Here is a 27,141-nt window from a genome sequence, read left to right as displayed (position 1 = left end):
TTTTTTTAAACCGTCCCTTCGCCCAATCCCGGGCGCGAACCAGGGACCCTCTGCACACATCAACAACAGTCACCCTCGAAGCGCCGTTACCCATCGCTCCACAAAAGCCGCGGCCCTTGCAGAGCAAGGGGAACTACTTCTTCAAGGTCTCAGAGCAAGTGACGTCACCGATTGAAATGCTATTTAGCGCACACCGCTAACTAAGCTGGCCGTTTCACATCCGTTACATGTACATGGTGGAGGAACATATTGTCTGTAGTCTATTGTACATGGTGGATGAACATATTTTCTGTGGTCTACTGTACATGGTGGAGGAACATATTGTCTGTAGTCTACTGTACACGGTAACCTGTCAGTGGCACTTCACTCTTAGTATGGAAAACAGTGGTAAGGATTCTTCTACAATATTCACAACATTAACACAATTACAAATATATAGAAATTAAATAAAATGTTATCAATTACATGTGGAAGTATGTATTTCAGTGAACATTGGCAAGCCAGCCGCAGATGATACAGAAAGTGAATTCTCTTCTCCCTCTCGTCTTGGTTTTTGCTTGCCGTCTAGCTGGCTATATTTATGATATATACTGGCCCATTCCAGCGAAAAATGTAGCCATGTTATCAACATATGGCAGTACACAAACAAGATCTAGCTCACTTATTTTGCACAGCTAGATAGAAATAGCAAGACATTAATTCAGAACCGGAGGAAGACGATCGCTAACTATAGCAAGCTAACGTTAGCAGCTGCATCTTCAACAAGGAGCAACTGTGACAACATTTATCCTAAGATTAAAAAATAAACTTTCCCATTGAGTAAAATCCACAATCCACAATCCACCCCTCGAAAGAAAGCTAGGCTGCCACCAAATCTGCGATCGGATCCACGGCCGAAGCGTTGCCTTTGAATTTAGCCCGCACTTGGCAGGCTGTACAGAAAACTTCCTCGAAGCCATCTGGCCCAATTTCCGCAACAATGCACAGCCCCCACAAACACCTTGAAAACGTGCTACTGTTTCCCATATCCTTGTATTATCTATAGTATGACATAATCAGCAGTTAGCTACCAACAGTTGGCAGACATGTTTGCTTTTGGTTATTATCAGTCTTATTTAGACGGAAGAAGTGAGCTAAATGCCCTATAGCTAGCTAACGTTAGCTGGCTCTTTGAGTTTCACTTACCCGCTTGACTTCCATACTGACCGAAGCCCATTATCATGCTCGGTCTCTGCTGGTGCTGCTGGCTGTTTGAGATGCTTTAGAAGACACATTGATGGTAGGAACAGCATTGTGTGATTTGTTCAGAAGTTAGAGCTGATTTGGTGAAAAGAAATCTACTTTTAGAACAACCTTGTATTATAAGTTATTTAAAAGTTTTTAATTTGGCAATGTTTTCTTGGGGTGCTCTAAGTTACCATTACATGTGTTTCTGGCATTGAGAAATAAGTGCTACACTGCCTTACTTGTTATGGCTGCAATCCCAATACCGGGATCGATCTGACAACTACCAGTGAAAATAGAGGGCGCCAAATTCAAACCACAGAAATCTCATAATTACAATTCCTAAAACATACATGTGTTTTATATAATTTTAAAGGTAATCTTGTTGTTAATCCCACCAAAGTGTCCGATTTCAAATAGGCTTTTCAGCGAAAGCACTACAAACAATTATGTTAGGTCTCCACCAAACCACAATAAGCACAGCCATTTTCCAGCGAATATAGTATTCACAAAAAGCAGAAATAAAGATCAAATTAATCACTAACCTTGAATTGTCTTCATCAGACGACACTCATAGGACTTCATGTTACACAATACATGCATGTTTTGTTTGATAAAGTTCATAATTATATAAAATAATCTGAGTTTACATTGGTTTATTAGATTCACTAGTTCCAAAAACATCAAGTGATTTTGCATAGCCACATCGTTTCAACAGAAATACTCATCATAAATGTGGATGATAATACAAGTTATACACATGGAATTATAGATATACCTCTCCTTAATGCAACCGCTGTGTCAGATTTCAAAAAAAGTTTACGGAAAAAGGAACACATGCAATAATCTGAGAAGGCGCTCAGAACAGAAGCCAAATTAGCCGCCATGTTGGAGTAAACAGAAACCAGAAAATACATGATAAATGTTTCCTTACTTTTGATGAACTTCATCAGAATGCAGTTCTAGAAATCCCAGGTCCACAATAAATGATTGATTTGTTCGAAAATGTCAGTTATTTATGTCCAATTAGCTACTTTGGTTAGCGCGTCCACTATAACGTGATGAAATGTCCAAAAGTTCCGTAACAGTCAGTAGGAACATGTCAAACGATGTACTGAATCAATCTTTAGAATGTTGTTTACATATATCTTGAATAATGTTCCAACCGGAGAATTAGAAAGACTTCAGATGAGCGGTGGAACGCAGGTCCTTCCCCTGTGAAAGCGCATAGTGAATGCATGGTCAACTCGTGGCAGTGGTGACTATTTCCTGTGTCACTCGACCCCCCTTCACATTAGAGTCATCAGACATAGTTCTATTGACTGTTGACATCTAGTGGAAGGCGTAGGAAGTGAAAACTCATCCCATATCTCGCTGTAATTTCAATGAGAGCTTGGTTGAAAATCTGCCACCCCCAGAAAAAAAACAGGAAGTGGAATTTCTCAGGTTTTTGCCTGCTATATGAGTTCTGCTCTACTCAAAGACATAATTCAAACAGTTTTAGAAACTTCAGAGTGTTTTCTATCCAATACTAATAATACTATGCATATTAGCAACTGAGACTGAGGAGCTGGCTGTTTACAATGAGCACTTTTTCATCCAAGCTACTCAATACTGCCCCTGCAGCCATACAAATTTAAGTGGAGGTGATCCAAGACATTGGCATTATGTAAAACCAGTGGTAATTTAAATGTACACATAACAACATCAGCCGTCAGAAAAGAAGCATGACAATGTCTTAATTAATGGGAAACTATTGGAATATTGTAATGAATACACATAGAGTAGACCATACAGCAAATGTAAACAATTGTCTTCGACTTCCCCTCTCTGTTTTGTTTAAGTTTGAAATCCCCTCAAGACCACGCAAGACTGACGGTTGTTCAGCAAAGTTCACAGTGCTGGCGCTGTGAAATGCACTGAGCCCACCCAAAACTGTCAAAATGACAAGCAGCACATCTCCTCTGTTACGCCAGCCAGGAAATCAGTGCGTGTATCATAGCAAATGGACGACATCTTCTGTGTGTGCGTGATAAGGGCACTCACCTCGACATGACCTGATTCCTTACTTACTCTCTCTCTCTCTCTCTCTGTGTCTGTGTCTGTGTCTGTGTCTCTCTCTCTCTCTCTCTCTCTCTCTCTGTCTCTCTCTCTCTCTCTCCCTCTGTCTCTCTCTCTCTCTCTCTCTCTGTGTCTGTGTCTGTGTCTGTGTCTGTGTCTGTGTCTGTGTCTCTCCTCTCTCTCTCTCTCTGTGTCTGTGTCTGTGTCTGTGTCTCTGTCTCTGTCTCTGTCTGTCTCTCTCCCTCTCTGTGTCTCTCTCTATCTCTCTCTCTCTCTGTGTGTCTCTCTCTCTCTCTCTCTCTCTCTCTCTCTCTGTGTCTCTGTCTCTCTCTCTCTCTCTCTGTCTCTCTCTCTGTCTCTCTCTCTCTCTCTCTCTCTCTCTCTCTCTCTCTCTCTCTCCCTCTCTCTCTCTTTGTGCAGGCATTCATGTTGCCACTTTGGGCAGTGGGTTAAACGGAGAAAAAAAAACAAGTTTCAAATAAAGCTTTCCTTGCCAATCAAACATGAGCGTGCCCAACCTCTGTGACAACCCTCTGTCAGTCAAATGGCATGTCACACACCAGCCTCATCCTGCTGTCACTGTGTGCCATCCACCCACTCTGCAAGCAGGAGTGGCTGCTTCCTGTTAGTAGCGTTGAGAATAACACAAGCGTATGTTAGCTAGCATCATTTATATAGCTAAAGGAACAGGATGCTACTGGGAGCGTTTGACGTTGAGCAAATGGCTTGATTGACGGCACATGATTGTTCCTCTTTAGCACTGACATGTTAGGACAGTACAGACTACCTTTCCCTCATAGGGGTTGGGGATAGCTCATCTCATTTTATTTTATTTTATCTAACGTCGCATGTCAAAACGTCAAATCTGCATCGACGGGATGTGACAAGCCTGGGCCCGAGGGGACTGCTCCGAATAGAGGCTTGCACAAATTGATTTAGATTTTCTTCCAAATCATTCAAAGTGTTTAGCTTTAATGCGAGCTGATCAGAGAGCCATCCAGAGCACGACAACGGACCCAGTAACAGGCGAGATTAGCTCTGTCACTCTGGAGATCATGCCCTGTCGCTGTGTCTCTCTCTCTCTCTCGCTGGACATGTCAGCCATGGATCCCAGCTAGCTACTGTACACCCAACTGGACCTTTTACATAACCATGTCACGGAGGAACCCTCACTGGGCCAGGTCACTCAGCACCAGGGGCTAGCCTCCTTCTCTCCCTGCCTGCTGCCTCTGGCTTCTCGAAAACGCGGATCAAACTGGGAAGAAGCTTGACCCACGTTTAGCTATGATGACATCCTTTACGTATTCAGTGGATGGTGTAGTTTCTGTTTTTAGCTGCAGGCCATCTAAGCCAAACAGGAAACGACAGATCGAGGAGTTCCGCGCACTAGGAGCAATCATTAGCCTTTACCCTCCACCTTCACATCTCCAATCTAAACAGAGAGATTCAACGTAGCATAATGTACAGGTTTTGCACACCAGTAGTTCAGACAATAAGGAATCACTTGCATCCTTATTGCTATAAACATCTATTTGAGCTTTTGATTGTAAACAACTTTTTTCCATACATACATACAGCACATTATGAGATCTGATGTTTGAGGTATAAGCTGATTACAGTTTAGAAAGCCAGAGCAGGATGGCAGCTTTGTTGTGGGTAGGAACAAGATGCCGCTGGCAGCACAAATGTACTGCCGTGCACAAGGGCTTCTAATTTGCAAGTGGTTGATGGGCCTGAACTTTTTGAGTGGAATCGAATGTGACAGCGTCAAAGAATGAGCTAAGGCAGACAAACTTAACAGCCTCACTGTCAGAGGAGAAGTCCCACGAGAGAGAAATAGAGAGAGAAAGAGCGATAGAGAGATTGATTTGGAATTACTCTCACATACACAAACACACACACATACACGCACACATAGACTACGCAATTAACTGTACTCATTTTCTATCGTATAGTGGAGTAGTGTTTCAGCATGCATCAATCTCAGTCAACAACATCTCATCAGACAAACTTTGACTTGCTACAATGTTTTGTCAAAGTGGCTCGGGGGCAACTCTCAAAGATGAATGTGAAAGTGTCTGGATGGCATGAGAGTGGGCAACATGTCAGACTGCCCAGGGGGTGCAACCATGGCAGCACCCAGAAGACTGTTTCCTGCATAACAAGGACAGGTGAAATGCAGTAGCTCCTATATGACCAGACTAGGAATAGGTTACCTTTGGAAACGCAAGTCACTAAATCCATACTTTTAAGCTACATAGGCTGATAAAGATGAGAATCCTTCGAGGGGCAATGCTCTCAATGGCAATACTGTACCTCTTCTCTTTGACTATGCTTATTACAGCAAGCATGTTTATAGTAATATTGGAGGAGAGTTCTCAGACACAGGCAGGGCCGTTGCGTTGAGGTATGTCTCGTTAAGGATTTTAAGGCTGTGGTGAGATCTCAGGCCCATTCCCCATGAGGTCAGCACTTTCCCCTATGCACGGATATGTGCTTTAAGGTGCCTTGTAATGCGCAAGGAGACAGGATCTAATAGATTGATACACAGGTTTTGACATGCTATTTGAGCGTGCAGCCTCGCCGTAATTGGCCACGTCATCATGCATTAAATTAACGACATATAGAGGAGGGCCCTGAGACGAGTGTCTTGAGCTAATCCGTCAGACATCAGGACAAACTGCATGTGACAGGGCTCTCTGAGGGGGTAAAAGGAGAGAGGGAGGCGCTTTTTTTAAGTATTACCCTGACGGACATGAGCTACCACCCCTCCCTTCCTCTCTTTCCCTCCGTCTGTCCCCCAGTGTACTTACTTACTTACTCTCTCTTTCATTCTAAGCAGGTCTACTACATATCCTCCCCTCTTTCAGCCTTCCAATGACACAAGCCAATCCTTTTCTGTTGTCTCTTCCTCACTCTTTTTTTTCTCTCTCTCTCTCTGCGTCATGCAGTAAATACATGCCTCTCCCTAACCGAATGTTTCAAGTGTGGCCAGGATGGGTCCAGTGGATGAGTTACGGACAGATTTACGAGGAAATAAAAAATAAAAAAAATGAAACAAATGACCTTGACTCCCGCTGCTGTCACTGTGGAATGCGGGCTATACTGAGAAAACAGTATCCATCCATTCATTCAGCAACAGACCCAATCACTGGGATTTCAGGAGAAGTTCCCTTTCTCCGCATGTGCAGTGTTTAATGACTTATTACTCTGTGAAACATGGCCGCAACACAAAGCACTGAGGGGGAAACTGTGAAATGTATCACTATTCAGTATATAGATTTGGATATAGCGCAGACGTTTGAGCAAAGGTACGATTTTTGTGCATATGGTGCAGAAGTGATTAAAAGTATGACCTCATGCTGCTTTTGGCTGACAGAGTAGAGACTTCTGATCTTTAAATTACCAGGGGGACAAAAGTGACCTTTATGTAGAAGTTATATAAAGGTTCAATTGAACTATATTCTCCTCTGGTCTGATTTATTTACACTGAACCTGAAGTGGATCATACTGCATTGCCAGTCGTTCGGCAGGAGGACTTCATTGAGTCATTTGAAGATTTGAATATTATCTTTCAATTATGTATTACATTTTCCTTTTCTATCCAAACCTCCAAACCCTACGTTAGTGGCGTACGAGCTCCTGTTGTTAAATATGAAACATGCTTTGCATTTGTAATTATTAAGAATGACTCATATGTGTCGGTTTGGTTTCACTCACACTCTTAGTTTTCCTTGGCTGATGGTAGCACTTCAACCTCCGCCTCCTTTAACCTATGCTCCCCCTCCCCTCCCCAATCCCCTCAGTTCAATACACCCACACTCCTCTGTCATCCGTCTCACAGTACAGTTGGGGATACAGTCAAAGACAGCAGGTTTATTTTCTTAAGAAGGAAGTACCCATTGAAAAAAACAAGCTGTGTTTAGAGGGGGGAAGCTGGCTAGACAACAGAGACTGCCTTATGCTCCAGACACAATGAGAGAGTGTTACAATGGAGTCCTGCGGAGCCCGTGCTACTGCCACACCATGCAGGATTAAAGCAAATGGGACTTAACGCAAATGGGACTTAAAGCAAATGGGACTTGCCGCTGAAAGGAAGGGAGGGGAATTTACAGAAAGGAGGAAAACTCTCCTCTTTTTTTCCATGGAGGTTAGAGTGTACTGTTTACTCACCTTTCAATGGCTGTCAGTGTATTATATCTGCCCACCTTTTCAAAGATGATTCTCGCATGAGTTGACTAGAAGAAAAGCACAGGGAAAACATTATGGCCAAATGTTGCTAACAATTCCCATACGTCTGTCCAATTGGGTGTTTGACAATTGGCACTGGAGCTTCATTCACCTGGGCCTTAGACGCTTGTGCTTGTGCATGTGCACCTCAGCTGCCAGCCTTGCATAGAAAAGCAGTTTGCCTATCAAACAGTTCAATGTACGCTTACATCATCTTTCATTGATTTACAGGAGCGCGTTCTTTCATGTGACGGTAGAGCGCATGTCCTGTTTACCTCTAACTGCCCTTTGTGAGGATATCTTAAGCGATCACAGGGGGCTGACTGTAAGGGGGAGCAGGGTGGGGTGGGTCATCCTGTTGTTCCTCCCCTTCTGGTTGGCCCTCTCTGACAGTATGCACTGTGGCTGCTAATAAGGGTATTCATCACGCCAGCGAGCGCCGTGACAACTTCGCCGACACCACACAATTGTCCCTCAAATATGAACTTATCATTTAATTACGCTCCGGGGGACTTGATTGCTCTGTCAAGATGTAGGCTAGTTAAGAGGAGAGATCTCCCGACCGACCCTCGTCATGACAACCTCTCATCTCATCAGCCGATCAGCTGCTTGCAGATTCTTCCACTGAAATTTAATTTCTTCTCCTTCTCTGATTCCTCCTTTTTTTCTGCCTGCTTGATCGGCAATAGCTCAGATACACATGAAGTCATGAAATGCCACCGGGAATCGATAGAACATCGCTCAGAGATACACAGAAACAATATAACATTCAAAATGGGCGACTCTTTCCTTTAGAGGTAGGTTTAGGCACATTTTCAAGACAATTTCTCTCCAAGATTGCCTGAAGTAATAGTTGTAAATCAGTAAACGCATAAACTGCAGTGCAGTTACGGACAGTATCTACGATGCCAAGTACAGAACATACAAATTCAATGATGCCTACATCAAAAACCTTGTTGGATAGTTGATATGTAAGCCAACATATGTGTAGGTTTCCAAAGACACGCACGTATAAAAGTGTGGCATTGCCCTATTGTATGTGTAAACTCCCTTCCCCCACATTCCCCAAATTAGTCCAGTGTCTAAGTAATGAAATCACTCTTAGCAATAGGAAGTATGTCGGCATTTATTCTTTATTTCCTGTGCAACAGTTATAGCACTCGGGGGGAAATGAGGGCCTGCCAATAAAAGTTCCACCCTGGCATGAGCTGAGGTTTCTCAAATGAAGACATATGTCACAGGGAGACTCGGCAAAAGGCCTGGAGAACTTTTCAGCTCAGCATATACCCTTTTAACAAAAGGGCCCATAAATTCAACCTTTCCGATGCGACACAAATGAAATTTCGAGCCTGAAGTTTTGGTCATTTCTTTCCCAGATGATTGGAATGAATACGGGGTAGTTAAAGTTTAATATCCTATTATGTATCTCTGTTTAACTTGCGTGGTCAGGGATGCTAGCTGCCTCTCCATGGGCTCTGTTGATATTTTCCAAGGCAGACTGATTGTAGTACCAACTGAAGGAGGATATATAATACGACAGCTTTCACTCCAGTGTACAATTTGTGTAATTTTTGACTAAAGGGTCTGTACTAGTTTAGGTTCCAGCCTGTGTTATTATTTTCTACTAGGATACTGTAGAAAAGATCCAAAAGAGGTGTTGACTGTGACAACAACAGCTATGTCACATCCAGCGTCTTGTGCATTGAAGCTAGTGCTAGTGCAGTTTAATCAGTATTGACAGTGTTGGGGAGTAGTGAACTTGTAATTAAACAACATTTTGCAGTAGTAGTAGTTGAACTAAATTCAAATCTTGGTAGTGCTTTCAGTAGTTAATAACTTTTTTGGGCCATGTAGCGGTGTAGCTAGCTATTGGAACTACTCACTGTTTTTGATGAAGTAGGCAAGATTTTCCTTTAGTTTTCGGCATCAGACCCGCATAATTCTCACTTGAAACCCTTTTTGTGTTTTGTGTTTGATGGGATGAATTACACATTCTGTTAGAGAGCGACTGAACGCTCTGATTCCGCATGTGTTTCTCTGTTGCTCATTTAGAAAAACTAGGTTTCAGTCTTTGGGGTGTGGCAGTTACTGATGTTTGTCCCCCATGAGACACCACAGGGACAACGCCAGTTTCACCCCCTAAAAAACACACAACTCAAGAAGTTTTTGCCGAGGAGGTTTTGGTTACACAATTTTACATCTAGGTAAGGTGTTAGGTGCAACATTTCTCAAGTTATAACATGCTGAGACGGGTTGTCTTGTGTAAATAAAGTCCGATCTGCTGTGCTGCTGGGAAGTCTGTCTCGCTGTCTGTGTGTTCTGTGGTAGGATTGGATAAAGCACAAACACTGCAGCTGTGTATCCCGTGTTAGTGGGCAAGTGAGCATTGTTGAAATCAAAACCTAACCCTCAAGTAAGTCATGCCAAACTTACTTTCAAAACTCTTTGTACGAGACTGACTTTATGTCCAAAATAATCCTATTTACACTTTGTAATCAGTTTTGACACTAGAATAGATGTTTCTTACTCATATCGATGCCACATGGGCCGTTTTCTATCAGAGAAGTAGTTTATATTGCCTTCGATTGCGCTTTAACATCTGACTACAGATCTGTTCTTGCAATTTTCATTCTATGACATTTCGATGCCATTTCAGATTTAGATATAACCATTTGTCTGTAGTCTGGAACTACTTTTTGAAAGTAAACTGTAACATTTTCTTAAGGGTAGCTTTAGTGGAGCTCAACTTCCTCCAGTGCGAAGTAATTGGTAGCTTGGCAAACTATATTTTCAGAAGAGCTTCCCCAATTACTGATTATTGATTAACATGTTCCTGCCTCTCTTCCATGACCATGATTACCATGATAATGTGCTGAATTCACTGCACACTTTCCACATCTGTGACACATACTGAAATGACAAGCATGAACGTCTAATTGATTGGATTAATTGCTAAGTGGTGATTCATAATTGGATTTGACTTGTTTAAATACCCAGGGTAATTGTAATGAAATACACATTACATAAGTGCTTAGGAAGAAGGTGTCCAGCCTTTGTCTGCTACTCCCAGTTTCAGATACACCTGCAATGCTAAATCATAAGCGCCTCACTAGATACCGCCAGGCTGGAAATGTTTTGTGCTGTTTTTGCAATTCCTCAATATGGATTTATATCTTTTGCTTTGGGAAAGGTTGTAATATTTCACGGCTTACAGTGAGAAGTGCGAGTACAGTACGCACACAGGAATGGGGGAGGGAGAAGACGATTTGAAGGGAAGGTTAAAATACGGTATCAGCATATATTGTAATTTCATTTTGATAAGGCCATGCTTAAAAACAGGGATGGTTCATCCACAGGAAAGACTTGTGGTTTTATTTGACATATCCCTAGCTCTGGGATGCTCCCCGACAATCATTAGTGCATCCCACAACAGGGGATATCTGCAAATTACAACAGGTGCAGTGCTCCAGCTCCCACAATGCACCAGGAGCCTTGATAACACAAACCTCTCTGCAGTTACATCCTGAAATGCAGTGTGTGTGTGTGTGTGTGTGTGTGTGTGTGTGTGTGTGTGTGTGTGTGTGTGTGTGTGTGCGTGCGTGCGTGCGTGCGTGCGTGCGTGTGTGTGTGTGTGTGCGCGTGTGTGTGTGTGTTTTATTCTCTGTCAGAAATTCCTTTCAAACCCATCTGATCAGGTCGAGTCTCATCACGCTGTCACCCCAGCTCTCTTTTCATTAGTCTAGCGCTCTCCATTCGCCTAGCCAAGCAGAAGAACTCAAACACATGCGCAAATTAAATCGACATCCAAACTCACTGCGATATACAAAGCAATTTAAATGATATTCATTAGAGCGATGACAAGTCCTGATGAGCCTTTCAGGAGGAGAGCACTCCTTCATCTTTTTTGCCGACTCTGTTTCATGGCCACTGAGGCGTGACGGACGTCACTGCACCTTCACTTAAAATACCCACAATACAGAGAGGTTCCTTCCCTCTGCACACACCTACCACTCCTCCCTCTCCTCCCTTGTCCACTCCGTCTTTTTAAAACAGAGGGAGCCTACCCGTGGTTTACAAACTGACCCCATTTAGAAGGTGCATTCTTCACCTCTACTTCCACTCAGTTCAGTATATTTTCTATCGTGCTTTTTTTCCCCTTCTTTCATTATTGAGATTCTATTTATGTCCGTGGCAATTAACTGCTGTCAGCTGTTCTAATGTATAAAAACGCCAAGATGTATTTTTTTCTCTTCTTCTTCTCATTCGGACATGAGCCAATTAATTCAGGCTTTTCACGCAGCCCTTAATTAACCCCTTCAGGACTGAAATTATGTCTAATGCCAGTGATTGAGGCCAAGCTTGAAATTACCCAGCCCAGGCAGCACCACAGCACTGGTAAAGACTTCTGTGGGAAAGATGGGCTGATTACTGCTGTCCTTTGTTCGGTCTATATGCATACATTAAATCCCATCCTCCATTAGCATTTGATTGTGGAAAAACAGAGCCAGTTATATCATACAACGTCTAGCATATGTAATGCGTTTTCTACATGATTCCAAGCCTGTGAGCCTTTCCGGGTTTGCTCGTCCTTTGTTCCGTGATAGCTTCAGCACTGCAGACATTGGGTCTGATGCTGTAATCAATTTGTGCGACCAGACGTGGTCCGGACGTGTGTTAATTAAGGTGCTTGTGGGAGGAAATAATTTAAGCGTGATAACGAGCTTTAAGAGGACTGGTGAGCGGGTGTCATCCCAGGAGGTCAGCCATAGAGAGGATCTCAGATTGGGGCAGGATCAACCCCCCTCCCATCCTCCCACCCACCCACCATGTTTAATCCCAAAAGTTACATAGCCATCCCACGGGACACACATGATATCACTAAACCTACCCTTCATCAAAACAGATCACAGAATTCAAATTTGATCTTAGTCCATTTGATATTACCATACCAATGCAATCTCATTGATATATTACAGTGCATTTACATTCATGATCACTCAAAGCAACACATTGCATTAAATGTTTTATTAAAACGTGGATACATGTGCAATTTCTCGTTTCTGTTATTTGGGAGTAATAGGAAATGTGTTGCAATGTTGACAAACACATGTAATCATAGCACATACAACTATCTCACTGTCTCTTGGTTCATTCCAAATATTGATGGAACTAAATATGTTCACCTAGGAGCAAATTCTTATGAATATCCGATAGATCATTTAGTGTCATTTTCGTTGCAGGCAACAGTATTAAGATCACAATGCACCACAATATGTGTTAAAACAGTCCTCTATTTCTCTTTGTGTTACTGGCACAATCATAATGAAGATTGAGACACCCCTGGGGCATATATCTGCTCAGGCTATTAAAATAGAAAAATGACTCTTCATATAGAGTGGGGTCATGGATTTGAACCAATGATACCGTTTCTTTTCTATTAGTACCTTAGTGGGAGGGAGGGCAGGATGATGCTTGACCCTGTGTACTGGTGTAGCCCTCAACATCCTCCAGAGTAGGAGATAGTGATGGACATTGCTCCAGGGGGTGGGATGGGGACTGGGGGTCATTTTAAATGGTGCTAAGCACTTTCCCTCATCACCTAACTTCGGCTGTCTGACCTCTGACCTGGGAAGATATTTCCACATCGGAGGCTGGGCGGGGGGACAGCTTCCTCACATTCGTCAATGGGAGAAAAAAAGCTTGGGAGAACTGAGCCCACCCTTTGTGATCACTGGGACGGATAGGAACAATAGCCACTTACAGATCCATTTCGCTGATAAACTGATTTGTCCTCTTTCTTAATAGCGTCTCACTTAAAATGTTGCCACAAACCATACTGGTCAGCTATGTATTACTCCTGAAATCCCAAACAACAATAGCTGCAGTAGAAAGAGTAGGCCTATAGAAAACTATGATCAACAACAACAGCAACAGCAGAACCAACAGCGATTAACAATAAAAAAACAACCATCATGTAGTCATGGTTATAGTTACCGTGAAGCCCTAACAGGCTGTAGCTGCAGGGCGTTTGCAGGTTTGTTGTATAAGAAGGAAATACATGAAGATGCAACACGAATGTAAGCGGTGTACCAGACAACATCACATCTTATCTGATGAAAGCTAGAGCAACAAGCCAAGCACACTTTCAATATTGTATCTATAGGCTAGGGCCAGATATCATCTTTCTGGAACTGAACATATTCTATTTAGTAAGGGATAAAGTATGAACTCAGCCACCAATATTGTCTTACAGCACTTCAGGGGGGAAAAGTAAGCGCTTGAAGGTTCAAAGAGGCGATTCTGTTAACTCTGTTGACTGGTGAGGCATTTCCTAGAACATGGAAAGATCTCAAGGCTGACCTGGGAACAGATAACAGACATCAGTTCAGTTATAGCTCTTCTGTTCCCTACCATTGGCAGGGTGGCAGCCTGCAGCCATTAGCTGACCCCTGTGAAGAGGTTCACAGGGGTGAGTGACAGGTCAGCAGAGCCAGGCCCATGTTTGTGTAACTAGACAGCAGCACTGTGGGAGAACACTGCTTGACCCTTCAGTGACAATGTGAAAGGGATAGTCTTGCTTGAGAGGGTTTTAACCTCCACCCGAGGTCTATTACAGTGGATAACGGACGAGGAACTGTGTTGCAGAACTATGCCTACATTAGATTGTGTTGTTTTTGGTAGCACTTTCTGTGAGGCATACACATATAATTCCTTAATACACTTATAGCAATTTATAATAGCCTACTCAGGGCGGTAGGTAGCCCAGCGGCTAAGGAGCTGGACGTTTTACCGAAAGATGGCCTGTTTCAATTCCCTGGCCAGGTGCTAGAAAAATAAGGGGGAATTGGTTGAGCAACTCGAGGGCTACTATGTTCACATCCTAAAGACATTCCCCTACAGTTGGGCCTTTGAGCAAGGCCCCTAACCCCACAACTCGCTTTTCATCCAGTGGTGCTGCCCTGTAGCTTGACCCTACACTCTTCTCAACTGTATACCGTTATGTGTGCTGTCTTGAGAACAGAGCAGGAGACACATTTCTGCTGTTGGCTACATTATGGACAATAAAGTTCTATTCTATTCTATTCTACATGACGTGCTAGTGACGTGTCAATTTTACTTCCGTATTCCTGGTTTTGTAGGCTAAAAATGAGCCTGAAATTTGCATCGTCGTGGTCTAAGGCACTGCATCGCAATGCTTGCTGTGCCACCAGAGACTCTGGGTTCGAGCCCAGGCTCTGCCGCAGCCGGCCGCGACCGGGAGGTCCATGGGGCGACGCACAATTGGCCCAGCGTCGTCCGGGTTAGGGAGGGTTTGGCCGGTAGGGATAAACTTATTTCATCACGCACTAGTGACTCCTGTGGCGGGCCGGGCGCAGTGGGCGCTGACCAGGTCGCCAGGTGCACGGTGTTTCCTCCGACATATTGGTGCGGCTGGATTCCGGGTTGGATGCGCGCTGTGTTAAAAGGCAATGCAGCCTATTTGGGTTGCGTTTCGGAGGACGCATGGCTCTCGACCTTCGTCTCTCCCGAGCCCGTACGGGAGTTGTAGCGATGAGACAAGATACTAACTACTAATAATTGGACTCCACGAAATTGGGGAGAAAAAGGGGAGATGTATATATATTTTTTTGCATCGTCAAAGTCTAGAACTACACACATGAACTACACATTTTTGACAGCTACAAACAAAACATTTTTTTGCATTAAAAAAAGTAATGGCAGGTAATGTTCAGCAAAAAACAATCAGCGTAATCTAATATAAAACGTATCAAACGGCCTGTAACTGATGGGCTCTTACAGTCCTGTAAGTCCTCAGCTTGAGCAGGCACGCTCTGGCATGCTATCAAAGTAGTAGGTTAGGAGATGTAGTCCAAATTAGACTTCTCTAACTTTCAGCAATGTGTCTTACTTGTTGATCGTGGAATATTTTGAGAAAAGGCATCGGGTATGACCAAGTCAACACACGATTACAAGTATGAATGTACATATAAAGTATATATCTTAAACAACCTTGTTTTTGTGAATTTGATGATAGAATCTGGAAGTCTAGTCAAGAGGTTATGGGACATGACCCGGAAGTAGGACATACTTTGAACACGTCACTTTCATAGCGTATTCTCACTTTAGATATCGTAATTGCTCATCCCCTATACCATTGTGTGCTATGGCAGTGCCAACACAATATACACCACTGGTTAGGATTATGTTACCATTTCATTCATATCTGTATTATCAGAAGTTATGCAAACCTACTTTCTTTCGGGGATCTTCCCAGCTCACTAGTAGAAGGCATGGTTTGGGTTTTCTTTTTCTGAAGTTTAACATGGTTATAGTACAAAAGTGTCGCGAATGTAGTAAACAACTAGAAAAGTACATTTCCTGAAGAAAATGTGGTTCCTTTTCTAGCTTGTGAAGGATCTATTGATTGATAGGATAGCATAGCCTGAACTAATTGACGCTAATTTATACAGTTATAGTTGATAAACATTTAAAAGAATATAAGTTAGGATAGCCTGAACATGTGAAAGTTGGTTTGGTGTCTCTGACATTAATTGGTTCAATACTGTTGGTGGGTTATTTGATGACAATTTATGCACATTCACATAGCTATAGTTGATAAAAGTTTTTAAGAATTTGAAGTTAGGATAGTCTGAACTTTTTAAAGTTGGTCATATAGCTTAATTGGCCAAGGAACAGGGCCATTTTGAATGCTGTAGCTACCTCTGTATTCCTATGGTTTAGGATTTTTTTTTAAGTATCTATGGTATCAAAAAGCTTTTGACAAGCAACCTAAGTCCGGTCAGTCTGAACATCTCAACGTTGGTTTGGAATTGATAAGAGTTCAAGTGTAATGGCGTTTTCATTGTACTTGAAATGCATTGGAGATGATACAATAATGTGTCGTAGTTAAAAAGAAGTGTAAAAACTATCAAGCAATCTAAGGTGCGAGAGTCTACACATTTGGAAGATTGCTTCATGTGGATAGCTTCAATCGGTTAAGGGTCAGAACGGGTGGAAGAAAATAATAATTTTAAGACTATAAGAAATCTAAAGCTGTGATTTGCCTTCAGCAAGCATGCCTAATGAGTACGGTCTTGCATTTACCCAGGTTAGCAGCACTAGGTAGCTAACATACATGTACGTGGAAAAGCGAGCCACCAATGTGAGTCAAATGAATGCAATAGATACATTACTGAAATAAGCCTGGCAAGCGAACTTACTGCATTTCCATCAAACTCCATTAGGGAGCAGTTCTCTGCACCATGCAACAACTCAACCAGAGCTGTTCCTTCTGGTTCCAGTGGCCATCAGAAACCCTTCCACTTCCACCAGGCAGATGGGTAAGTAAAGAGCATGACCAGTGTCATGAGGACAGTACCGTGGCTATGATATGACAGCAGTAGAAATGCATCATTTCAGTGTGTCCCTGAGGCCTCCATTTCATCATGTTTCAAAGACACACTGGAATGATGTTGTTACCAAGGCATATCCAAACTGATTAATAGATAGCCTCCGCAAATACTGAACATTTTCAGCCATGAATCTATTCCTGTTCTGTGAAGACAGTATGCCAAACAATGCTATAATTTGCCACTTTGTCTGAGTGTTTGCTTGTATGTGTGTGTATTCACTGCGGGTGCTTGTAACTGTAGCCCTAAGTTCATGCCATTCTATGTAGGCCTATATGTGGCATGTAGGCCTATGCAGTCCTGAGGGCCATTTCTGTCTTATCTAGGGTGATGACCGTGGTGTAATATAGCTGCACATCTTTATGGTCTTTGTTGTTACATAGAGCTTATGTTTGTCCCCTGTTCTGCAATAAAGAACACAGGTGTCATTATTCTATTGAATCCACACACACAGAGCATGTGTGTTTATGCTTGTGTGTGTGTGTGTGAGATTCTTTTTTTGTGGTGGTGTGAACAGTGTATGTGGCGTTTAGAGGAAATTACCCCCACACTCCTTGGCCAGAGCAGATAGTTCCCTAAGCTGCATGGCATATTGATTTCTTGTTGTGAGGAGTGCTGTTCAAGCCCCATTTAAGATTTCCATCCAGCATGTAGCCCTGAGCACACCACAGCCCCGTAAATTAAGGAAATTGCACATTCATCACACACGTTATTTTAAGATACTTTGGTAACGTGACGGCCGGAAGATCTACAGTGGTGCATTACAAGCCCCCGCTCTACTCTTCCTCCTTTCCTCCGTCTTCCCCACTCCCTCCCTCTCTCTGCAGGCTGGGGTAACGGTCAGGTCAGCGGGACACGCCCGTGATTTAGACGCATGCCAGTATTTTTCACATTAGTATTTTTTTTTGGCGTTCGAGAATTTACAGGTCCCCCCTTAAATTAGCATGTCTAATGGGACTGCTTCCAAGGTGAAGGTGTTGTTGGAGAAGTGAATTATTAGGCATGTAAATAACAGAAGTTAAAGAAGTCCCTTCAAACTCAAAGGCCTCTCCAGACATTGTACAACATGGGGTCAACAGTGGAGAGAATAAATCCAGGCCTATTGTGTGTGTGCGTGTGTGTGCGTGTGTGAGCGTGCGATTCCACGAGCCTGCTGGGCAACATATTTCACGGCACGTGTATGTGTACTTTTGTGTGCAACCTGAACACCTGTGTTTGCATTTGCTTATCATTTGAAATCCCTGTAGCCTAACAGCAGAAGGTGACACACGTCTTAATCAGAACGATTTCCCCTCGTCAACGTCTAAGGAATCACTTCTGAAAATGGGGCTTCACTCCATGGAATGCTTTTGTAGTGCAGTTTCAGGAACACTCAATTGAACAAATGAAATGAGGGCAGCAGTATTCAGAACCTCGAAAGCCCTAAAAGCATCCTCAGAAGAACAGTGAATTGCTAGCTGGGAAGGAGAATCACATCGTATTTGTAGACGTGCGCATTTGCCTGTTGTAAGGGCTTTGTCTGTGTTATGCAGTGTGGATCCATTGTGCAGTGTGGATCCACTGAGGGCGTATTACATTACACCTGATAAAGCTATCTGAATCTGCGGTACACCTCGCTACATTAAGGAGTCTGAGCAGCTTAAAGTTGCACATCGGCTGTGCTGTGCTGTACGCTCCTCCCTGGAGGATGTCGACGTTTGCATTGTGTTGGGTACAATGGCGCAGTAATGTGCAAGCACAAAGGTACATATCCAAAACAGAAGTAATATGCTAGTCTCCATAGCGTATTTGAGCCAGTGCATTCCTTTCATTTCACATGGATATTTCATTTTTTTCATATTTGGCATAGCACTCACGCCATGTAAAAAAAAAGAAGTAAGTTTATCCAAAATCCTGCACACATGACCATTTGTTGTTTCGGTATTCATTTTAAACGGAGTACATCCACACATCTATCTGTAGAGATGAAGCCTGTCGTCTGAGGGATTGTAGGGAATACATAGTGAATAAGTGCGAGTCTGTGTGTGTGTGTGTGCAGCTTCTGGCTACACATTGTCTCCTGCACGCCTGTTTTCAACCTTAATAAGCCCAGCCTACTCTGCGCTCCCTGGATGTGAGAGGGGAGAGAAAATACGTTTCTTACACTTCAATTTCACGCGTATTTTCTTTGCGACTAATGAGAGCCTTAAATACTGCGCCAGACGTCAGGCACGGCTGTGACATTTTCACATACAGCGGCACCTTGTCACCACGGATGAAGTCCCTCTACCTGGCTCCTGAAGGGTGTGTGTGTGTGTGTGTGTGTGTGTGTGTGTGTGTGTGTGTGTGGATGTTGGTCTATAACTGTGTGTAGGAGTTTATCTGTGAGGTGGTTTTGGTGACAGGCCCTGACGCAAAACATATTCAGCAGCTCAAAGAAGAGAACAGACCAGAAGGACAAAAGAGTAACAGTTGAGAAACAATCCTCCTTCTCTACCTCCTCTATTGTGTGTGAATGTTCTGATTCATGGACATGCAATGGGCCTAGTGTCTGTAACCAACTAACTAACTGTACTGATAGACTGCGTTTAATTGTTGTTGCTTATAGAATAGGACTCCAAAGCCACGAGCTCATCGTTGCTGCATTGTTGTCACCCTCCATGAGGCCTAAACAACGGTCTCCCCTCTTTTTTGTTGTTGTTGATCTACTGTACACACAAAATGGAAGTCTGGGTTAATTACAGAGCGGGGAATAAAATGGTGCCGATGAGACAGCTAGTGCCAGGGTTTATGCAATTATCCTCTACATCCAGTCAACGAGATGGAGGGGGAAGGGCCTATCACACAGCTCGGAGTTACCTGTTGTTCAGTATTCAGTATGTGGTTTCGATTTTCCTTTTCCTACGTAGACCAACACATTTGAATGGAGAGGAATGTATGACTGACACACACACTTGATGATTATACTGGTGCCACCACTATAGTGTTTGGGTGGTGTCTGTCTCTGAGGCCCCTGATATGGCCCATAGGCTATTCACGCTCCAGGCAGAGCTTTGTGGAAACACACAGGATGATGGTGTGACAGCTTTCATCTTCTGCAGGGCCCTGCCACTCACTGTAAACTCGTCTAGAACTCATCACCCGCCAGAAACAATTTCATTTTTTAATGTGCTCATTAGAAAACTCACAGCACCTACATAATCGTGAGCCACGACACACAGTGTTATTGCAAAAAACTGTTTCCTTTAATGCTGCAGTAGAAAAAAAAGGTTATATGAAGTCATATAATGGGTGCTTCATTGTCAACAACAACAACAACAAAAACACGGCACAGAATGCATAACAGTGTCTGTGCTGTTTACATGCCAATATTTTACACCTAAGATTTCTGTACACTGGCAGCTGTCAGTTACTTTAGCAAATTAACTGCCAAAATTGTAGCAGAACTGTCAATCAGAGGTGAGGTAACCATGGTTACCTTTCATATCCCAAAAAGATAAAGCTGCAGTGCGGAATTGTGGGAGAGTAATTAGACAGAAAAAAAAGAAGAAATACCAATCCAAAGGCATCCTACGATATGAAACGACAACCAAGAGTGCTTATAAATAAGAGGTTACATGTGGAATTCTTCATTACTTCTTACAGTAACTTCTTTTGTACAACCTTTATATTTTAACGTTCAAATACCGGCACATGTACTGTCTTGTACTAGAGGTTTAACCCTTTGAGCACGAGGTGGAAATAAAAGAGTTCTGGGTAATTTTGTTCCTCTTATTTTCACATCATTTGATTAAATAACATATTTATAAAACTATTGTGCAAAACAATTTCATTAATGTCTTCATATATTGTGCACCAGTAGATAGTCATACTCCTCTTAAATTAAAAATATAAAAATGATGCATAATTTAGACAGGAATTAGTATATATGTTTTTATATACATTTTTACATAGACCTGAATTCATAGAGGCCCCTGATTAAACAAAGTAAACGACTTCAGATTGAGATTTTGCATCACATACGATGCATCTTTAGAGATTGGCTGTTGGACAGGGACATGTGGTGCTTTCACTGTGCATCTTACACACGACACAATAGCTCGGTCAATTCCAATCTAAAATGTTTTGCTTTGATAAGGGTTTTGGATCATTCGGGTGGAAGTGCTTGGCCGTACTCAGAGGGTTAAATTTCAGATGCTGACTGACACCAGCACATAAAGGTCACATTAACAAAAAGAGAGCGAAAGAGAGAGAGAGAAAAAAAAAAGTGCACCAGATTTAGTTACCAAATGTTTAACTAAACTGTTTAATTTATGCATGCAGCTTATCGCATCTCAATGATGCCAAAATATAAAGAAATCAAATCCAATTTACACAACTTTCAAATACATACCACTTCATTTTAAAATATTGTTTAACCTTCATATGTTTCATCAGTGACAACAGCAAAAAGGAGAGCATAAACAAACAAAAGATTCTTGGGCCAGAGTGAGTCGACCTTAAAGATAATCAGAAACCATGTGCCGAAACTAAACAGTAGTTCTATGGCATCTTTGTGCAGTTTCATCACTTAATAGTTTCTAGGCCTTTTTTCGAAAGAAATGTCTGTGAAAGGCTAAAGATAGACCAAGAGAGAACGGGAGAGAGAGAGAGAGAGAGAGAGAGAGAGAGAGAGTGCAGCATGTCCACAGCTTAGTGCTACTGTTTCTCAAGCTCACAGACATACATAAGGTGGTCCTCTGGGGATTTCCCATGGGTCTTGCTCAGGTGGAGCTTGACTGCGTGCTTGCTTGCAAAAGTCCGGTTGCAGAGCTTGCACTGATACGAGGTGCTGCTGCCGTCCTCGTCAGGGGAGGGAGATGGGGAGTGGGCGTGGGAGTGAGAGTTGGAGTGGTTGGAGAGCAGTTTTTCGGACAGGCTTTTGGTGTGACGTGAGATCTGGCTGACAAGCTGCTCTCCAGACAGTTTGGCCAGGTCTCGGAGTCTGAAGCCCAGGTGAGACTCCAAGTGGCTGACGTAGGTGGAGGGGGAACGGATCTGAGAAGCACAATCGCTGCAGAAGAACACTGGGTGGCCTGAGTCCAGGTTCTTTAAGAACTTCGTCCCTCCGGTTCTCCTCAGCTGGTACTTGACGTTGGCCAGCCAGTGGCTGATGGTCGTCATGGAGAGGCCTGTGAAACGGGAGATGTGCATCCTCTCCTGGGGGCTCAGGTCTGACATCACGTACTTCCCATCGCCAGTTTGCCGGAGGCTGGCAGCGAACTGGGCCTGTAGGATGTGCAGGTGCTGGGGGTTCCAGTTGGACTGCCGGCCCTTGCGTTTCTGGGCTGGAGAGATCTCCTCTAGCTCCTCTTGAGTGGAACCCTCGAGGTCAGACCTTTCCGACAGGCTGGTGGGCGTGGAGGACTTAGAGGCTTGACTCTCTGTCAGGTTTCTCAGCATGTCTGATATGTCAGACAGGGCGTTCTCACGCAGCGGGGAGTTGGACATGAATGAAGCCACAGCAGATGAGGCCTTGGCCATGGTGGCTGTGGAGGAGGGGGAGACAGAGGAGGGTGTTGATGTGGATGACGACAGGGCAGCCGAACCCAGGGAGCTACTCTTTTCATTCTTGCCTTTGGTCAGGTCTATTGGCTGGTCGTTGTTGACGTGGTAGAAGTAGCGGTCTAAGTGCTCGTTGTTTTTTTTTGTCTGAGCTGGGGTGGAAGCGGCGACCGCGGCCTTCTCTGCCAGGCTGTTGCTCATCTTGAAGAGCATGCTCATGGGGTCCAGGGACGGCAGAGCAGGCTTGGCTGCCTTACCCAGGTGGACGTTCATCACGGACTGAAGCGCACTTAGAGGATTGACGAAGGGCTGCTCTGGCGGGTGGTCTGTAATAATGGCTGTGCTGCCACACAAGGCAGAGATGGGGGATTTGACAGCCGACTCCATTCCATTCTCCAGCGACTCCTTCATATTGGTGTCACCGTTACAGTCTTTGTGGCTGCCTCCTCCGATGCTCTCTGGGGTTTTAGACCCTCTCCTCTCTTTAGGGGACTCCCCTCTGGCTGACTCCCCGGCCTCGCTGCTGCAGGGGGAGGGTGTGGTTCGTCTCAGTGGGGACGCCCTTACATTCGGCTCCCGCATCTTCTCCTCCACCTTGGCTACTTTCTCAGTCACCTTCTTCACCAGCTCCTCCATGGCTTGGAAGTTGTTTTTGGGGAGAGGAGAGGTCTGACGGCTAGGCGAGGAGATCAGAGGTTGGTTTTTGGCGTTTTGGGACAGGATCTCTCCTCCGGGGAACATGTACTTCAGAGCTGAGCTCTTCCCTGAGTTGGCCAGTGAAAGCTTCATGATGTTTGGGAGCTGGTATGCAGCATGGATGCTGGGGTAGCCTCCCCAGCTGGGAGCACCGTTCTGTGCTTTGTTGATGGCTGATGTCACTGTGTTCTCCAAGGACTTGAGGATGTCAAACCCTCCCTTAGGGCTCTCCTCTAGATCCTCCTCTGTTAAGTAAGAGTATTTGGAGGAGATATCGAATTTCTCCTCTGTCTCGTCATCTCCGGTCTTCTTGTCTTTGCTGCTGTTAGTGGTATCCTTCATACATTCCTCTTCCTTCTCCTCCTTCTTAATCTCCACAGCCATGGCAGGGGAAACACTAGAGGGAGGAGGTATGGGTGGAGGAGGTGGGGAGAATGCTGTGGCTGCCAGTGGTACAGACTGGAATTTCTCCTCACCGGCAGAGATGGTGGGGACGGGCGGTGGGGGAGACTCCATGATGGGCTTGCCTTTCTTAATGGCAGAGTTTGTGACCTTGATGAAGTGACCGGTCACCATCATATGTGCTGTAAGCTCCTGAAGTGTATCGTGGGAGCTGCCACATTCCATGCATTTCAGGATCTGGGACTTCCTGGACTCGAACTGCCATGCATAGCTGGCTCCATTCTGGTGGCCGTAACGGTTATTTGGGGTGATGTAGGGGTTGGATGCCTTCTGTAGGGGGTCATTATGGTCATTTAGGGAGGTTTTGGGGGTGCCCCCATTGGAGTCTGGGGAGCTGGGGAGGTCGAGCTCGATGGGGGCTCTCTTCCGGGCGGAGGAGAAGATCTTGGCTGCCACAGGAGTCACTGGCTCCTTCAGAGGCACTTTCTGGTAGTGTTTTGTCTTAATCATGTGGACACTGAGGTCCTGCAGAGACTCAAAGGAATGTCCACAGTACATACACTTCAGGACCTTCTGGGCATCTTCTTTCCCTTCCATCTCCAGGAGGGATCGCTTGCGTGGCTTGGACCAGCGCTTGGTGCCGTCGCTGTCTGTCTCGTGGTTGTCATCGCGGTAGTGGCCTGTCTCATTCATGTGTACAGTCAGCCCCACCAGCGTGTCGTAGGCAGCGCTGCAGTCCTTGCAGCGGAACTTACTGGCACCTGTGAAGATGGAGCCGTAGAGCTTCGTGCTCTGACGGTAGAGCTGCACGGTGCTGAATAGGTTGTTTTGCTCCGCTGCTGGGTGGATGAGCCGGTTCTGGTTCTGAGAGACCTGCTGGAGGGTCTTGGCCACGGCGGATTGGTGCCAGTCGTAACCATTGCCATTGCTGCCACAACTGCTGCTACTGCTACTGCTGCTGCTGCTGTGGCTGCGTGGAGGTTTTTCCACCGCTGGCGGCTGGGTGAGGTTGAAGTTCAGAGACGACCAGTAAGAGTTGGTCAGGAAGCTGGTGTAGATGGCCTTCATCTGTTCCAGGCTGTCTGGCCCGGTGGTGGCGCCATCCTCCATGGCTGTAGCTGTGGTGGTGGCCATCATGACAGAGGAAGATGGCGACAAGGACGTTAGGGGCACCTTCGCGACCTCCTCCTCGTTTTTGAGAGAGGCACTCTCAAAGTCTGACATGCGGTCACTGGACTCACTCAGGTGAGACTCATTGTCCAACTCATGGCCGGAGAAGTCGGCCACGGGGGAGTCATGGAAACCAGGCCGGTCATTGAAAAGGAAGTCCTTGTCTTGGCACATGTACTTGACCGCAGGCTCCTCCTCCCCGGCAGAGTCCTCCCCCTCCAGGTCCTCGTCGAGCAGGGCAGCCTCCTTCTCATCCTCAGGGGCATACGCTGAGGGAACAGAGAGAGAAACAGAGAGAGAGGATTGTTATTACCACAGGACCACCATGTCTAATGATGAAGATCTCCAATTTGACATTCTTGCGATGCCTTGCAAATCAGACAGCTGATAGAAATACAAAGCCCTGGAATTCTTCCCATATCAGAAAAACAAAGCGATCACAGACGAGACTACTTCATATCATAAACTGTTGCTGTAATTCCATTTCAACTTCCCCGCTGCATTTACATTGTTTTCCAAATGGAATAAAGTTCCACCCTCCCTCCCTCCCTCCCACCCCCTTTGTTCTTTACTGCAGCGAATGAGAAAGACAGAGAGAAGAGGGAGAGGAAATGCCTCTTCAAACACAACTTGCCACCTTATTCTTCTCAAGGGGCAACAGCTTGAAATTAAAACTAAATTTGAAATTAATGAAGCACATTCTGGAGGTGGCATTCGTTTCTGAAGTAATAAATTACTTGTATCAACCTCCGAGACAGCAGTTCCTGTCTGTCAATTAATATGTCTTACGCTTCTTCTTCAGCCTCTAATGCATTTCTTAACAGACACGCTCACCATTTAAATTAAGCATGCATTTTCACTCATTACACAGCACAGGCTCGCCTATTCGTAAATAAAAATGAATGTATGTACGTTTCCAATGACAAATCTCTCCGAACAAAACACATTTACTTCAATTACAAAAGATGAGAAAGTTTAGTTATTATTTACAGTTTAGCCTGGAGAGTATGCTTTCAATTTATATTCAAATCCCTCCTGTTTAAAACAATCAAATGTGGATTGCAGTGAGATGGAAACACACAAATAAAAAAGCACTTTCTATCATTGTGCAGACACATACGCACATCTATTATTTTGTGATGGAGGCTGCCAGAAAACAGTGGGCTAGAAGACAAGCAGAGATGATAGACAGGACATTGGGCTACTTCTGTACATTCCTGACCGTTCCTGATTCCTAGCAGTTCATCACACATTGTCCAGGTATGTAAACGAAGGACAAGAATGACACTGACTATGGTGTGTCGCTGCAAACTTCTATCATCATCAACAACTCCTAAAGGTCACTTGAATATATCTCAGTCAGAACATTATCTATCAGAAACCTATATATCCGCTTTAATACGGGACACTATAGTGCTATAGCAAAAAAAATAGCAGTTACTTATATATATATATATATATATATATATATATACAGTATTCATATGTCCATTTAATTATTATTTTTTTTTTACAAATGACTATCCAATGTTGCAAAGACAACCTATATCTCATACTGTCCTTACTATATTCATTCTAATAAGAAGTCAAGTAAGAAAAGTTCAAAGAACGGAAAGCATTTGCTAAAACCTATGAGCTTCGTGGGAAAGCCACAGCCTCTTCAAAAAGGTACAGTTATATCTGTTGACATTGGGTCGCTATCTCCAGAACCGGGTCGCTATCTCCAGAACCTGCCAGCCATGTCACACACCACGCTCCAGCAGTGTTACCGCTGACTTCCTTCTCGGTGCGGTACTGAAGGTCTGAGCACACCGCATCAGCCCAGACATGGGGAAGAATCTCTGCCATCGCCAGGGGGCTCATTCTGTTGCCTTTGGCAGTGTGGTGCCGTGGGATAAACAGATGCACTGAAACACGCAGCAGCTCCCAGGCGTTGCGCTGCAGTAAAAACACTGTGCCTCCAGGCAGTCTGCAGCCTTTTCAACTGAACAAGCGGGCTGCTTAATGTTCAATCTCACACATCAGCATGCAGCAAGTTGGAATCGGTTACCTTGTGTGTACTAGTGTCTAGGATGTATACTTAACATTATACATTGTCTAACAACTCCTGGATGAGAAGGAAACGTATTCTTACCCGCAATTATTTTGGAAGCATGTCGACTTAACGTGTTACAACGTTTCTGAAGAATGTATATGCATAAATCTTAGGGATTTACACGATTATTGTATCCGGAGTAGACAATATAGACTTTTACATTTAGATGCATCATCCTCTATAACGGACATCTGCCATTTTGTGAACAGACGCGGCAATGCTCAGGAAGGCACAATTGGAATAACGGAGCAACAAAAGATGGGATATCTTAACATGTAATCCAATACACCACACACAACTCAACAACCCTCAGCAACCCTGATCATGCAA

General features: G+C 44.1%; 1 protein-coding gene across 1 annotated transcript in view; it reads right to left on the bottom strand.

Moving 5' to 3' along the window:
* Positions 1–20,125: 20,125 nt before the first annotated feature.
* tshz3b (teashirt zinc finger homeobox 3b) overlaps positions 20,126–27,141 on the bottom strand; it is a 38,043-nt gene continuing 31,027 nt past the window's right edge. Inside the window, exon 3 of the mRNA XM_064976335.1 lies at positions 20,126–24,985. Coding sequence (XP_064832407.1) covers positions 21,603–24,985 — 3,383 coding nt within the window. The 3' untranslated portion in view covers positions 20,126–21,602. The remainder of the gene's footprint in view (positions 24,986–27,141) is intronic.

Source organism: Oncorhynchus masou, chromosome 1 (genome assembly GCF_036934945.1).
Source record: "Oncorhynchus masou masou isolate Uvic2021 chromosome 1, UVic_Omas_1.1, whole genome shotgun sequence".
NCBI classification, from domain to species: domain Eukaryota; kingdom Metazoa; phylum Chordata; class Actinopteri; order Salmoniformes; family Salmonidae; genus Oncorhynchus; species Oncorhynchus masou.
Note: the sequence above shows the minus strand (reverse complement) of the source record. Positions and strands in the feature narration are given on the sequence as shown.